The sequence below is a fragment of the Meriones unguiculatus genome, chromosome 2, assembly GCF_030254825.1.
Source record: "Meriones unguiculatus strain TT.TT164.6M chromosome 2, Bangor_MerUng_6.1, whole genome shotgun sequence".
In the NCBI taxonomy this organism is placed as follows: domain Eukaryota; kingdom Metazoa; phylum Chordata; class Mammalia; order Rodentia; family Muridae; genus Meriones; species Meriones unguiculatus.
In genome coordinates this window covers 144963715-144977530 of record NC_083350.1, presented here as the reverse complement: position 1 = coordinate 144977530, position 13816 = coordinate 144963715, and the positions used below count along the sequence as shown (strand labels likewise).

General features: G+C 35.7%; 1 protein-coding gene across 7 annotated transcripts in view; it reads right to left on the bottom strand.

Moving 5' to 3' along the window:
* The window catches only part of Bltp1 (bridge-like lipid transfer protein family member 1), a 181565-nt gene that overhangs the window by 43360 nt on the left and 124389 nt on the right, over positions 1 to 13816 (bottom strand). For 5 of the 7 annotated variants that reach the window (XM_060378234.1, XM_060378239.1, XM_060378238.1 and 2 more), the window contains 9 exons: positions 13088 to 13185; positions 11740 to 11925; positions 10482 to 10650; positions 8516 to 8727; positions 7101 to 7299; positions 3637 to 3696; positions 2229 to 2455; positions 1365 to 1565; positions 1044 to 1174 (listed from right to left, as the gene is read on the bottom strand). In XM_060378234.1, the coding sequence (XP_060234217.1) occupies positions 1044 to 1174; positions 1365 to 1565; positions 2229 to 2455; positions 3637 to 3696; positions 7101 to 7299; positions 8516 to 8727; positions 10482 to 10650; positions 11740 to 11925; positions 13088 to 13185 (1483 nt within the window). The remainder of the gene's footprint in view (positions 1 to 1043; positions 1175 to 1364; positions 1566 to 2228; positions 2456 to 3636; positions 3697 to 7100; positions 7300 to 8515; positions 8728 to 10481; positions 10651 to 11739; positions 11926 to 13087; positions 13186 to 13816) is intronic. The other 2 variants (XM_060378240.1, XM_060378241.1) reach the window with 1 other exon arrangement.

Sequence of the window (13816 nt, the reverse complement as noted above, 5' to 3'; positions counted from 1 at the left end):
ACATTTAACATTCATATTTGGCAAATTACAAAAGACCCAGTAACATCTAGGGAAATGTTTTTACATTTTCTACCCACTGATGTATCAAGAAGTATGAGCAATCTCATGAAAACCAAAGACTTACTCTGTAGAAAAAATGTGTAATACATATATTTTGGAAGACTAATAATATATTTTGCCTCAAGTAATTTTTTTTCCCTGAGGATAAAACTCAAATCAATAAAAAAATATGAATCATTACATGATAATTTGCAGACAAATTTTAAGGCCATACCTTCATTTTTCAAAATTCCTGTATAATTTTTGGGAAATCCAGTTTGAACAATAACAACAAAATCCCCAAAGGTGTAAGTATTTCAAGATTAGGAAAGATGAGGCATGGCCAACAACTTCGAAAGTTCAAAGTTTAGCAAGAATAATATTTATCCTTGAATAGGAGGTACTTTGTAAAATTACAATACAGATGGCAACAGATTTAAAGAAAAGGCTATAGATGCTTACTGCTTTATCTCTACTTTTTTTCTAAAGAACTGTTAACATCGACAGTCAAGAGGTGAAAAGAACCCACAGTCTCTGAATTTACATTTATATAAGTGCAAATCTCAGTTTTTTACTCTGAGCCAGTTTTCTCAACAGTATTGTTGGAAAATGCTATCTAACCTCACAACTACACTGTGAGGTTTACTGTGAGACAGCATGTCACACCAGAATAAGTACCTATAAATATTGACTTTCAACTCCTTAAAAAACCTTCCAACCCGGAAACAAGGTTAGCACACTAACACACACACTCAACTACGCATGTCAATACAGTCAAGCACAAACATGTACATGGAGCTGTGTATATATGATATAAAGTCAGCATCCACTACACAGAGTTGAGTTGTAAAGACAGAGAATTAGGCTTAACTTTATTACTTATGAGCTCAGAAAAATCACTGTACTTTTTGGTGCACTGATGGCTTCACTAAAAGGTTTCCTCCACCTTTGGATTCTATTATTCTACTGAGAATACTATATTAAGTTAAAAACCAATAACATACTTGAGATCATCTATTACTTTGGCCTGTTCATTCAGTTCTCTGATGTCCACTAAACGTTTCATAATCTTTCTTCCTCTCGGTTCCCCTGGCTGACTAGAAGATGTTCCTTGTCTTCGATAATCTACAGCTTCCTAAAAAATTGAAAGTATATATGTTAATACCACTTTCAGTTCATATAGACAATCTATACTACAAAATTAATGCTTCAGATCAAACAGAGCATGCAAGAATCAATGCTATCTACAGCAGGTAAGATGATTGCAATTCTCCACTGATTCAAATCCCCTCATTTTATAAGGAATCTACTCAGTTGCTACCTACGTTTCCCCATGAGTGTGCTCTGCATGCTTTCAAATGGGCCTGGCTAGACTGAGGGGAGCCCCGCATCTCTGAATCACACAGATACTCTGCAGGAACAGAATAGCGCTGATTTGGGGGTGCCAGGCCTAGTAGGTGATTTACAAGTCGCTGCCCAAAGGTGAGTCTGTGGCCATCTCCACTTACTGAACTTCCATCTGAACTCTAAATAATAAACAGTATTATTAATTTAAAATTACTTTTCAATACAAAACTATTTTATGATACAACAGATTTAAATTTTTTTTTATAAATTGAAACCAGAATGAAATCTGAGCTTTGACTACTAAATAACTTGATTCTACAGATAGCAGTATAACTGGAAAAACACAATTTAAATGTACACAACACAATATAAACACTTTGCTTTCTAAATGACTTATTGGTAAAAATCTTCCTAAGATATGCTTTACAAACCATAAGACTCATCCATTTACAATGTTTTAGAATAAATACCCAGAGCTTTGCAGTCACTATCACACTCTCAGCATCACCCAGAAAAACTCCTCTCCTAATAGCAGGCCTTTTCATCCCTGTTCTCAAACATCACCTCTGTCCCCAGACTGAAGACTAACTAACCTACTTTCTGTGTTTATAGATTTATCTTACCCCACTTTCAATGTTATTACATCATACTGAGGTTAACGTACATTTCATAATGGCATTATTAAGAAGCACACAACAGCACTGTAAAATGCAGACCCAGAAATCATCATCAACCTCTTTCCCCCACAAAAGCAACCACAACACACATAAAAAACCCAAGTTAATCAGGTATCTATCTGAGGAAAAGCCAGTTTTGAAATTCCTGGCAGCAAATTTACTTACAGTGTGGATTGTGGGAGACATAGTATCGACTTCATCTTCATCTGACAGGTCAGCTATGTTCACTGAATTGAGGTCAGCAATGTCATCTATGTCTTCCTCTCCTGTCAGTGTTGTAAGGGTGTTGCCCAGAGCATTAAGCCTTTTGCCAATGTTAGGATCCATGTGGACATCAATCCCACACATTTTCCACAATACATTGAGCGTCCAGGTTCCAGCACTACTACTTTCTGTTTAAATAAAGAAGTAGCATTTTTTTTTTTTAAGTCTTAGGAATAAGAGTATAAGCACTTCTGAACTATATGATGGCCATATCTGATACCTAATGCTTTTCACAGAAAGAACTGGTCAAAACATCAGACAGTGAACTGGTTTCTATGTACACAATGTATATCTAGCTCTTCTGTATAATCGCACAGCTGCTTATCCAAGGACTAATTGTTCCCTTTGAGTCTAAATAGATACCTTCTCATGGATACATCACAAACCATCATAAGCCTCATCTACTAGCTACAAGTAACTAACTGTAAACATCAGAGCTGTAAAAACAAAAATATTTCTCTGAACTTAAAAAGAGGTGGGTCTCTTTTAAATGGGAGGGTGGAAATGAGGCCATGAGCTCTTTCCAGCCACGTGATGTCATTAATTAAAGCAAAACAAACAAAGTATCTGAAATAAAAGAGGAAGATAGAGAGGAGCAAAAGCTAGAGCTGAATGGACCCTCGTCACAGATTCTGGTTCCAGTTGTTTCTTTCCTTCCCTTCCCTACCACAGCATTCTTAAATTTAACATCATCTGCAAATATGCTGGGAAAGGCGCTTGCTTTCGTTAAGCTAGTTTGGACAGGTCGCTTTCATTTATAAACAGACATCCCGGATAAAGCTGTGTATCCCCTCTCCCGAAAGGTGTGTTTGCTTCAGTCTTTAGCTTCCCAGCAGTGCTGCTGGAGTCTGTCTTAATGTTTCAGCCCTTTGTTGCTGGGATGGTAGGTGTCTCTTGAGACCATTTTCTCAGGATGAACACTGACACTAGAAGAGTGTCGAGGAACAGCAAGAAAAGAAAAGGTCACTAGCAACATTACTGCCTGTGATCAGCTTTTATGCCTCCCAACATCCAATGAGTCTTTAATTAAATGGCTGCCTTTGTGCACCCTGCTAACTTTTATTGCACCAGAAATGAATAGCTGACACCACCGTCGGTTTAGATGAGACACCACCACACTTCCGCAGTTACTTTCCAGCTGTGTTTCTATGCTTTACTGACTTGAGGTATTCCTTTGACGGTATCACCATTTAATTTCTTGCTGGTAATTTCTTACTGGTCACCAAATCAACTACTGAATTTGTTAGGTGAGACTTCCCATCTTATTTTCACCTAATTCTGTTTCAGCCAACGTGAACCATGAACTTACCAGCTGCAGCTTGTCCTGTAGTCCTTGAACAAACCTCATAGGTGCCATCTGGAACTACACCTGCATAAGAATTACCCCAATACAGTTGTCAGAAAAAAACATGCTTGTGATTAAATAATGAACCACACTATGGGAGAACTGTTTTCTCCCAAGGACAATTACCTAAATGTAAACAGGATTTCTACCTCTGCTAGGTTTCAATTCCTCCCCACAAAAGGACAACGTTTAGACTTGGCCCCGTTACACGAAGTGTAGCATTTTATGAGTATAGCAATTTACCTACAGTTTTGGCTTTACCTGTAGCATGTGAGTATTAAAGTCACACTACCTGTGCACCTTGAGACAGATTTCTACCAACCACTAGGATTCTATGATAATTTTTGTGACACCATGTATACACAACACACACACACATACACATTGTTATTGCTGGTTTTGTGTTTGGATGACAAGCTTTTGCTATGCAGCTAGGGTTGGCCTTGAACTCATCATCCAGTCTCAGGCTTCCAAGTACTGGGGTTACAGACAAGGCGCTAAACTCTGGTGAGAACGTTTTTTTAATGACAAAAATTTAACATTTATTTATTACGTGTGTGAGCATATGTGTACACTTGGGGCAAGGGCCATGCCAGGAGTAAAGAGCCAGAGTTAGTTCTCCCTCCTTCTACCCTTGTCAACATAGAGGCCAGTACTGGCTGAGCCATTTAGCCAGCCCCATGTTTAAATATTTCGAGAATGAGAAAAAAAAAAAAGAAGAAGAAGAAGGGTGACAATTCAGAACTGCCACATTCAGCAGATCTCTGAGTTCTTGGACAGCCTGGGCTGTTACACAGAGAAATTCTGTCTCGAAGCAAAACCAAACCAAAAAAAAAAGAACTGACATATTAGGTCAGGAAAATCTGTCACATTTGCTATCTCTTTGTTAAGGAATACTCGATGAGAAAAATGGCTGACTGCTACGATGTCAACCTCACAATCTTAGATCTAAGCCCTAAAACATACTTGACTTTAACTACCAAATGTTTTTACTGCTTGTCTTTAACTGGGTACCTTAAACCTAATCAGTGAAGAATAAGCTATCTTGGAAATAATCTCTAAACAAAGTAAATTTTAAAGAAAGAATTCAGGTCACTTTCAGTAAGTCGTAATGGAAATTAAATATCAAGTTAAATTTGATTACAGTCTAAGTGAAATGTCCTTTCATAATTTTGTGAGAATCCTAAATTGGTATTCACATGTTACTTAAAGTTTGAGTGACTTCCTTTTTCTAGGTACTTTGATAATTATTTTGTTTTTCCTTTAAAATTTTCAAGGAAGAAAAATATTCCCAAGTTAGCCACACTATCCTTTGTGAGAAACAACAGTTCTTTTTTTTTTTTTTTTTTTTTAGAAAGGTCCGCAGATCCTCATCTTGTAGGCCAGGCTGGCTTCAAACTTGGTATATAGTGGAGGATTAGCAGGATAACCTTGAATCCCAGACCCTTTGACCTCTTTGTGTGGAAAACTGGGATTCCAGGCATGCCTACCATGCCAATTTTATGTGATGCTAGAGCTCTAACCCAGGGTTTCCTGAATGGTAGGCAAGTACTCTATCAATTGAGCTATATCCCTAACCCTATTATGCTCTTAAAAACACAGTTACTGTTAAAAGAAATTATGCTTTTCAACCATAAAGTATGGCTATCTAACTTGATAATTCTAAATTAAAACAATGTGGCTTCAGGTAAAGATATGCTCTCATCACCTTTAGTCAAGGTCACAAGTCAGAACAAAATCTACATTACTAGCCTTTCAAATTCAAGAATACTATAATGAAAACTCTTTAAAACTTGAACATATCTTTTTTCTTCCCAAATATAAGAATTACATACTAGTAACCCTCCGAATAGAAACCACAAATTATTAGATCAATTTGTCTATTTTATTATTTTAAATTCATATAATGTATCAATAAAACAATTACTCTGTTCACCCTTTGTCTAATTCCCTTCCCCAGAAACAACAGTGAGCTACAAAAGCAAATGTTCTCCAAAGTCTAAATCTAGTTATTGTGAATGTCAGAGATCAGAATGCCAAGGTTCTGTGTTGCTAAAAGAATATATACTAAGGTACTGAATAATGTATTCATTTAATAATTAATTTTTAATTCTATTCCCTACAGCTATTTCTTATATTCTTTATGAGAAAAATTTTTCCTAATTATTAGGGAAATGGTCTATTTCCTTTCTATTCAGTCTATTCATTTTAATTAGTGCATGGTTAACAAAGATGTCACGGTTAATACAAATCACATTTATGTTAATTTTGGCTTTAATTGGGAAAATATTAAGTAATAGTGATTTTTCAGAAAGGAGAAAATTGCATAAGTGATGGCAAACCACCTTCTAAAGAGTATCTGGATCATCAAATTGACTGAAAATTATAGTTTACCATCATTAAGCTTCCATATGTATACTTGTTCATTATGAAGAATAGTGATATTGTAGTATCTTTGCTCTGATACTTAAAGATACTAAAAGTGATTCAAACAAACCTTTCTATTTTCAAATCAGCATGTACATGAATAATGGAACTGGAGGAATTCACAATGATACTCTCACATCCTAGAAACTTGGCCTGTGTCACTGGGTTATTCCTTGTGTCAGCAATAATTTTTTTTGTTTTTTGCTTTTTTAATATTAATTACAGTTATTCACTTTGTATACCAACTGTAGCCTCACCCTCCTCCCCTCCCAATCCCACCCTCCCTTCCTTCCCTCTTCTCTCATGCTCTGCTCCAAGTCCACTGAGAGGGGAGGTCCTCCTCCCCTTCCATCTGACCCTAGCCTACCTGGTCTCATCAGGACTGTGATTTGTCTTCCACTGTGGCCTGGTAAGACAGCACCCCCCTCCCGCCTGCCTCAGGGGGAAGCAATCAAACAGCCAGCCACTGAGTTCATGTCAGAGACAGCAATAATTAAAACTCGAATTCTAGCCCATTTTATTCCGGGTTCAGTGAGCTGGGTCTGGCAGTTACCACTCTCTTACAGTTCTATTGAACAAAGATGGTTTATTGGTCATTCATGGTTTGACTCTAGAAAAAAACAGGTAGTGGTCAAAGCTTCAAATGTGTAGAAGTCTCTGCCTTACCGGAAAGCTGGAGTTATTTCATTTCTAAAAGCATTCCTATTGTAGTCTTAGTTCACATTATCGCCTGCTGCCAGGTGCATTAGATAAATGCTGCCCTGCCAATTCATAGGTCTCTCTCCAGATCTTTCTGACTTCCTTGGTTTTTCTCCTTTCTGAGGCGGCACTCCTCTCTCTGCCCTCCCCTTTTCATAATAAACTTCTTTCCTTATATTAAATATATTGCAGTGCATTTCTTAATTATAATACCTATATCTGAACATCCTTTAGTTTTCAACACAGAGACACTTTAATTTTTCAGAATTATAAGCCTCATTGAGAAAATAAAGCAGACTCACAAGCATTCATTACTAGATCTCCACGGATTTCTGGTTTCCAGTCATCCCACGACGTCTCAAAACCATCAGCAAAACGGATACAAAAGTTCTTGAAGTGGCCTTTGCTAACCAGGGACTCTGAGGAACATGCAGTGATGAGAGTACTTTCAATGGTCAGCACCAGAGCAGAGCCAGTATCAAGGTCTCCAGTGTGATTAGACTAAACAAACATCACAAGAAAAAATGAGGTGAAGGATGAATTTACAATGTTACTTTAAAAGATTTATTTTATGTGTATGAATGTTTTGCCTGCCTACATATGTGCATCATCACATGTGTGTGTGGTGCCCACAGAAACCAGATGAGACTTCAGATCCACTGAACTAGAGTGGTTCAGATGATTATGTGCAATCATATAGGTGTTGGAAATTAAACCCAGGTTCTCTGCAAGAACAAGTACTCTTAGCTACTGAGTCATTTCTCCAGACCAGATTTCTAAAATTTAGAAATCTTCATATTCATAAGAATAAAAATCTAGTAAGAGTTAAGTCTAGAAATACTCAATATAAAGCAACTTAGAAAATGTTTAAACATTACCCAAATGAAATACATTTTCCTTGTGCATTTTTTCCTTTCAATATGCAAAAGAATAATTATCTGTGTTTCTCTAGCCTCTGTACATACTGGGGTATTACGTTCAATGTGACAACGAGTTCTTGCATGTATAGCCTTCCTGAACCTTCTCATCAGTTGTTAAAAAACTGTCATGTCTCAACTCTTCGGACACAAACAACACAGCCCAACTTGAACTCTTAGCATGGTTCTGCCAAAAACTCTAAATATAAATTCATTCCATTCACATGCTTAGTATCTGCCATGACATTTTTAAACTATTGAAAGTGACACTGAAGAAGGAAAACTGTAACAATAAGATACATCTCTGAATGTGATTCTTAGAGCAACTTCTTATTGGTCTGACAAGTCCTGACAGCATTTTTTTGCTTTTCTTGCTTAACCACATGTGTAAGTACAAATGCATTCTGAAAACTGACCTAAACTATGAAGACAGCATCCTTTTTTATGCAAGTACACAGATAACTTGCAAGTTTCCTTATCATTATTTAATATTCATACTTACTACAGTTGGTAAGCAAGTTGAAATGCCTAGCCACACTACAGAAGAGGATATTAAGGTGCATTCTAAATGTCCCTGTGTTTCCACTTTATATAAAGATTAAAGATTTATCACTTAAAAAAAATAGTAAGATTCTGATGCTTATTTGCAAAAGTAAGAATTAAGAGTTATATAACTTCCTTGCTCAAGTTATAAACAGCACTACTTAAAATGATTATACTTTATACTCACAGAATTGGTGAGTAGAAATATCTAGCTTTCAATCCTAGAATAAAGCCTCTTACATTTGATTTTTCTTTACCTGTGCAGTATTTGTTATGGGGAGGCAAATTCCTAGATCATTCACAGTCAGCTGGAGGAAGAGAGTCCCAAAGGCCTGGGCTGATGTTTGCTGGATACCAGGGAGCATGTCTACCACCTCCTTTGTAGCCATATGAATATCCTTATGTAAAGCCATTCGTTGTTCATTCCAGTTGTCATAGGCGGCCTTATAATTCAGCCAAAATAGTACAGCTTTTGCAAATTAAAAACAGGCAGAAAGAAAATTAAAGTCATTGATGTAAGTGATTTGTTACAGTTAGTAAATCTTAACTACTATAAAATACTAGTGATTTACAAAATTGTACTAGAATTATAATGAAAATAAAATGTTTCTTTAGTAAATTAAAGTCAATATTTTTCATGGACAAATAAAAAAAATGAAGCAGAAAGCAAGCAACTGCCCAATGACAACCAAAAGAAAACCCAGGTCCATTTATGCATTCAATACTGTAGAATTCCTATTACACATTTGGTCCTGGGTGGAATAATAAAGGCAAACAAACATGGTCCTTGACCTTAACTGTACAGTTTATTTTTGTGTTGATTTGACTGAGAAATGTCATAGGCTCATGTATTCAAACACTTGAACTTATGGGAAATTAGGACCAAACCTTGCTCGACTAAACAGGCAATGGAGGATGGGTTGAGAGTTTATACCATTGCCCCATTATAGTTCACTCTGTGCTTCCTCAGTGTGGTTGAGATATAATTTCCTAGCTTCTTGCTCTGGTTACCTGCTATCATGCCACTGCAGCCACTATGGACTATCTTTGTGGAACCCTAAGCCCAAATAATCTCTTCATCTACACACTGCCTATGTTCATAGTACTTTTATCCTATCAACAGAAAATCAACTAATACATATTTACTGCTTTCAAACATTCCTAAGAATGTAGATACAATGCTAGGCATATTTATTAAAAAGATGTGATTTGGAAAGGCTGAAGTCATTTGAGTTTGTTAGTAAGAAAAATACCCAAAAAAGAAAATCTTCGTCTCAGCACTATGGAAGTCTAAGATGATAAAAATAGAGAGACACGAGAAGATAAAAACTAAGACTGGTGCCACACAATAGTCAAGAGTGTTGTAAGACCTGGTGAAGGACAATGAAAGGCTGGTGAAAGGGGAGATGCAGAGCAGGAGCAAAGGGTTCAGCAAAAATAGCTATGGAAGCTCTGCCAAAAGGGAAGCTTTTTAATGGCAGATCTGAGACCACTGAGAACTGAAATTTTACATGGATTCAGAAGCATCCTCTCACTCCCTCTGAAAAACAATTTAAACATTAGTTTGTTCATCCAGTCAGCCTTCTTTCTAACTCTTTTCTGAAAGCTGCTGCTACCTTCTACTGTGCTCATAGATACTTCTCTCACTTGGCAAATGTTTAGTATGGAATATAGTATAAGACTGTTTTAGGCCCTAGGATAAGAAAGTAAACAACAGGTGATCTCATGCGATCTCCCTGGCAAACGCTACATTCAAATGCTACTGAAGATTTTGTTTCTCCTCTAAAAAGCAAAGAAAGTTAGACTCTTTCAGATCTAGAACAAACATTTCTGACTTCATTTAGAAGTCTACCTGAACTCTTTTTACAGCAACTATATTACTTGAGGGCAGGAATCCTGAACCTGTTATCCATTGTATCCCACTTTTAGCCAGTACACAGAAACATTTTTAGAATAAACAATTCAACCCAACATAAAAACACCAACTGGTAGATAATCCAAACAAAAATATTTAGCATTTGAGATTGAAACTTGGGATAAAATAATCCTTTTTATGCCAAAAGTGAAATAATTGTAAAATATGAAATGACTTTATAGTTAGCAAGACTTGTCTTCAGATTTTGGAGACATTCAGCTGTCAAGTATCAGCATTGGAAAGATATAATAGATGTATCCTGAGCATGCCTATGGCCTAGAAGACAGTATGGCTGATTTAAATCTTACCTCTGTCAAAGGCCACAGGTTGTGCATAAACAATTGGTCTATTCAAGGTAATAAGCACAGCTTCCCTATCTGAAGAACCACTGATTTCCTCTCGAAGGGCATTCCTTAAGCCAATTCTAGTTTTAAAATAGGCAACCTGATGAAAATCAGAGCCAGCTTCCTCATAAACCTAAAAAAAAAAAAAAAAAAATTAAAAGCTTAACAGAATCAAATAATGAAAAAATTTTACCAAAACAATTTAAACATTTTTAACAGCATTGTTTTCCAAAAGACCTACAGTATACTTCCCCAGGTCAACCATTAAATAATATCTCTTACATTTTTGTACCGTAAATGCTCAAAATTATTATAAAATATGAAGAACTATGTAAAAGGGAAACCTGGAGCTGGACTGTGCCTCCGTGGTAAAGTTATCAGGCAGTTACCCAGCAAAAGGTATGTATAGTGATGTATTAAATATTTCAAAACAAATAACATCTTTTCATTCTCTCTCAAAATACTTCCATTAAAAAAACATTAGCTTTTCTACAGATAACAATTTGAAATAGTTTACATAGTCATTATTTTTGTTTGTTTGTTTTGGTTTTTTGAGGCAGGGTTTGTCTGTGTAGCCTTGGTTGTCCTAGACTCACTATGTAGACCTTGAATACACAGAGATCCACCTGCCTCTGCCTCCTGGAGGCCTGGGATAAGCAGACGTGCACCACTGCACCTGGCTAGTCATCAATTTTTTTAAACTATAACAGACATTTAAAAAAAATGACTCTTCAGGTCAAAATTAGGTGGGACGTTAAAAAGACAAAATTAAAGCAATAAAAAGTACCTCTGATAAGCAGCAAAACTTTATTAGGGAGTAATACTAGCTGCTGTCTTTTTCTTATAACTTTATATATTTAACATTTGTTCCATAGGAAATTTTCAAATATTTTACAGGGAAGGTGTAAACTTAACAATTTAGATATTAACTAATGAAAAGTACAAGACAGTGAAATAAAAATAATGCTTAACAAACTGAAAAATTAAAAGCAAATGTTTCTGAAGATCCTGAATAAAGTTTCATGAGATGGTTCTTGCATAAACCTGCAATAGGTAGAATATAGTCAAAAATTCCAGAAATGGCAAAGTAAAACTGTAAAGGCCTAAGTACATTTTCATCAGAATTTACAATATAAATTCATGAACTTAAATATTTATAAAACTATAACACATAAATTAACTTAAAGACAATAGTGGTAATTCCAATATATTCTGTACAAACCTGATGTTTGACAATTTGCCCTAATGCCAGATTTAAATCCACTTGGCATTTACCAAATAGTTTCAAATAGCTGCTACTTCCTGGTGAAGCTTTGGTTTGAAGTCGGTTTGAAAGTTCCAATTCAATCAGTCCAGTTTCAAATCTCACAGCTCTCATTGAAGGGGTGGTGGCTGTTACTTGAATGCCCTAGCAGATGACATAGTATGAGAAAAATAAGAAAGTAAACCAGTACAGACCCACTCAATACAACCTTCTGAAATGTGATAAAAAGGCCTGTTTAAAGCATGTCTAGGAAATGTGTAAGGCAAATATTCCTTAATTCAGTTATATTAGTAGGACTTTATAGTTAATGAACTTCATTTTAGTAATTTTACTTAAAATTTAATATGTTCGTGAGTTAAAATATATTAATTATAATTAAATAATCATTAGGTAACTCTTTAACTTAAAAAACACTACTATTTTTACAGGAGATAATTAAGATTTAAAGTATTATAGTTTTTTGTTTTGCTCTTTGGCCATACCCTATTCTCCAACCTTTGGTGCTGAGGATAGAACCCAGAGCCTTGTTTCATTCAGATACCTGTGGTCAAGAGCTCTATCACAGCCTCCAAAATATTATTATTAATCAAACAAATATTTAAAATATTCTTGCAGAGTAAATAATAAAAGAAGGAATTAGAAATGTTCACTAGAACATAGCCAAACAAACTGTTTCAATTATATAACATAATATAGCTTTTAGGAGATAGAGCTGATATCAATACTCTACAGAAATTTCTCAAAATATATAAATCCATTTTAATAATAATAATAATAATAATAATAATAATAATAAAGATAGAAGGTTCAGGCATTGTAGCATATACCTTTAACCCCAGTACTGGAGAGGCAAAGACAGTTGGATCCGAGTTCAAGGCTAGCCTGGTTTATATAATGAACAGATCAGTCACGACTGCATACTTGAGATTCTGTCTTTTAAAAAAATGAAAAAGGAAAAAAGGAAGAAAGAAAGCAGGAAGGAAGGAAAAAGAAAAAGGAATGAAAGAAAGAAAGAAGCCTGGTGCCTGCCCTTAAAAAATGGAGGCCTGAGGATGTAGCTCACTGAGGGCTTGCTGAGCATTTATAAGGCCCTGGGATCAAAGCCCAGCAGTGTCAAAATGAAAAGAAAAAGGAGAAAAACACACTGATAGAAAATTTGAACATTAAAGCTTTTCCCTGAGGAAACAGATTATAGTTTATTTTTACTTTTTTTTGTAATTTTTGTCTTATACAAATTTTATATAAAATCATATTCTAATTCATTAGAAAGATGGTCCCCAAAGTATCACTGTTATGAAAATTTTACCTTAAACTGTAAATTCAAGGAATAGAGGAGAATTTTCGGCTTATCTCCATCGGCTGTTCCATCATGTTCATTCCAGAGAGGAATAGGCTGCTCCCCACCTAGAAAAGGTTAAATACTGAAGGACTAGAGCAGCAGCTTCCTTATTGAAAAAAAGTGACTGTATTTTGAGAAAATCTCCAGTAAAACACTTTTTAAAGGACAACTCAATCTCCAGTTTAGCCAAGTGATCTTTCACTGAGCCATTGTATATAACATACACCATGCAGAGCATCTCACAAAGAATTAAAATATTACTTCTTAGTCTTTTGTTTAAAGTCTGAGTGTAAAACATTAAATGCATAATTGCACCAAACTCATGATTATACGTCTCAGAAAATACATCTGATGCCAAAGTGTAAACTGATTTCTTTAATCAACAATGTGAACTTGTTTATATTCAGATATCCTGCAAACAACAATGGAAGAAAAAAACAAAACATGAAGAACTCAAAGAACGAAAAATGTGCTAATAATAAAGAACATAACAGCAAATATTTGCTACAGCTGTAGCCCTATCCCTCTTTCCCTCCCAACCCTCCCCTCCCTCCCTCATCTCCTCCCTGCCCCCTTCCGAGTCCACTGATATGGGGTGTCCTCCTCTCCTTCCATCTGGCCCTAGCTTATCAGGTATCTTGGTTACTTGGTTTGTTGGCGTTTAACCTCTTCAGTTATTTATATATTCTGAATATT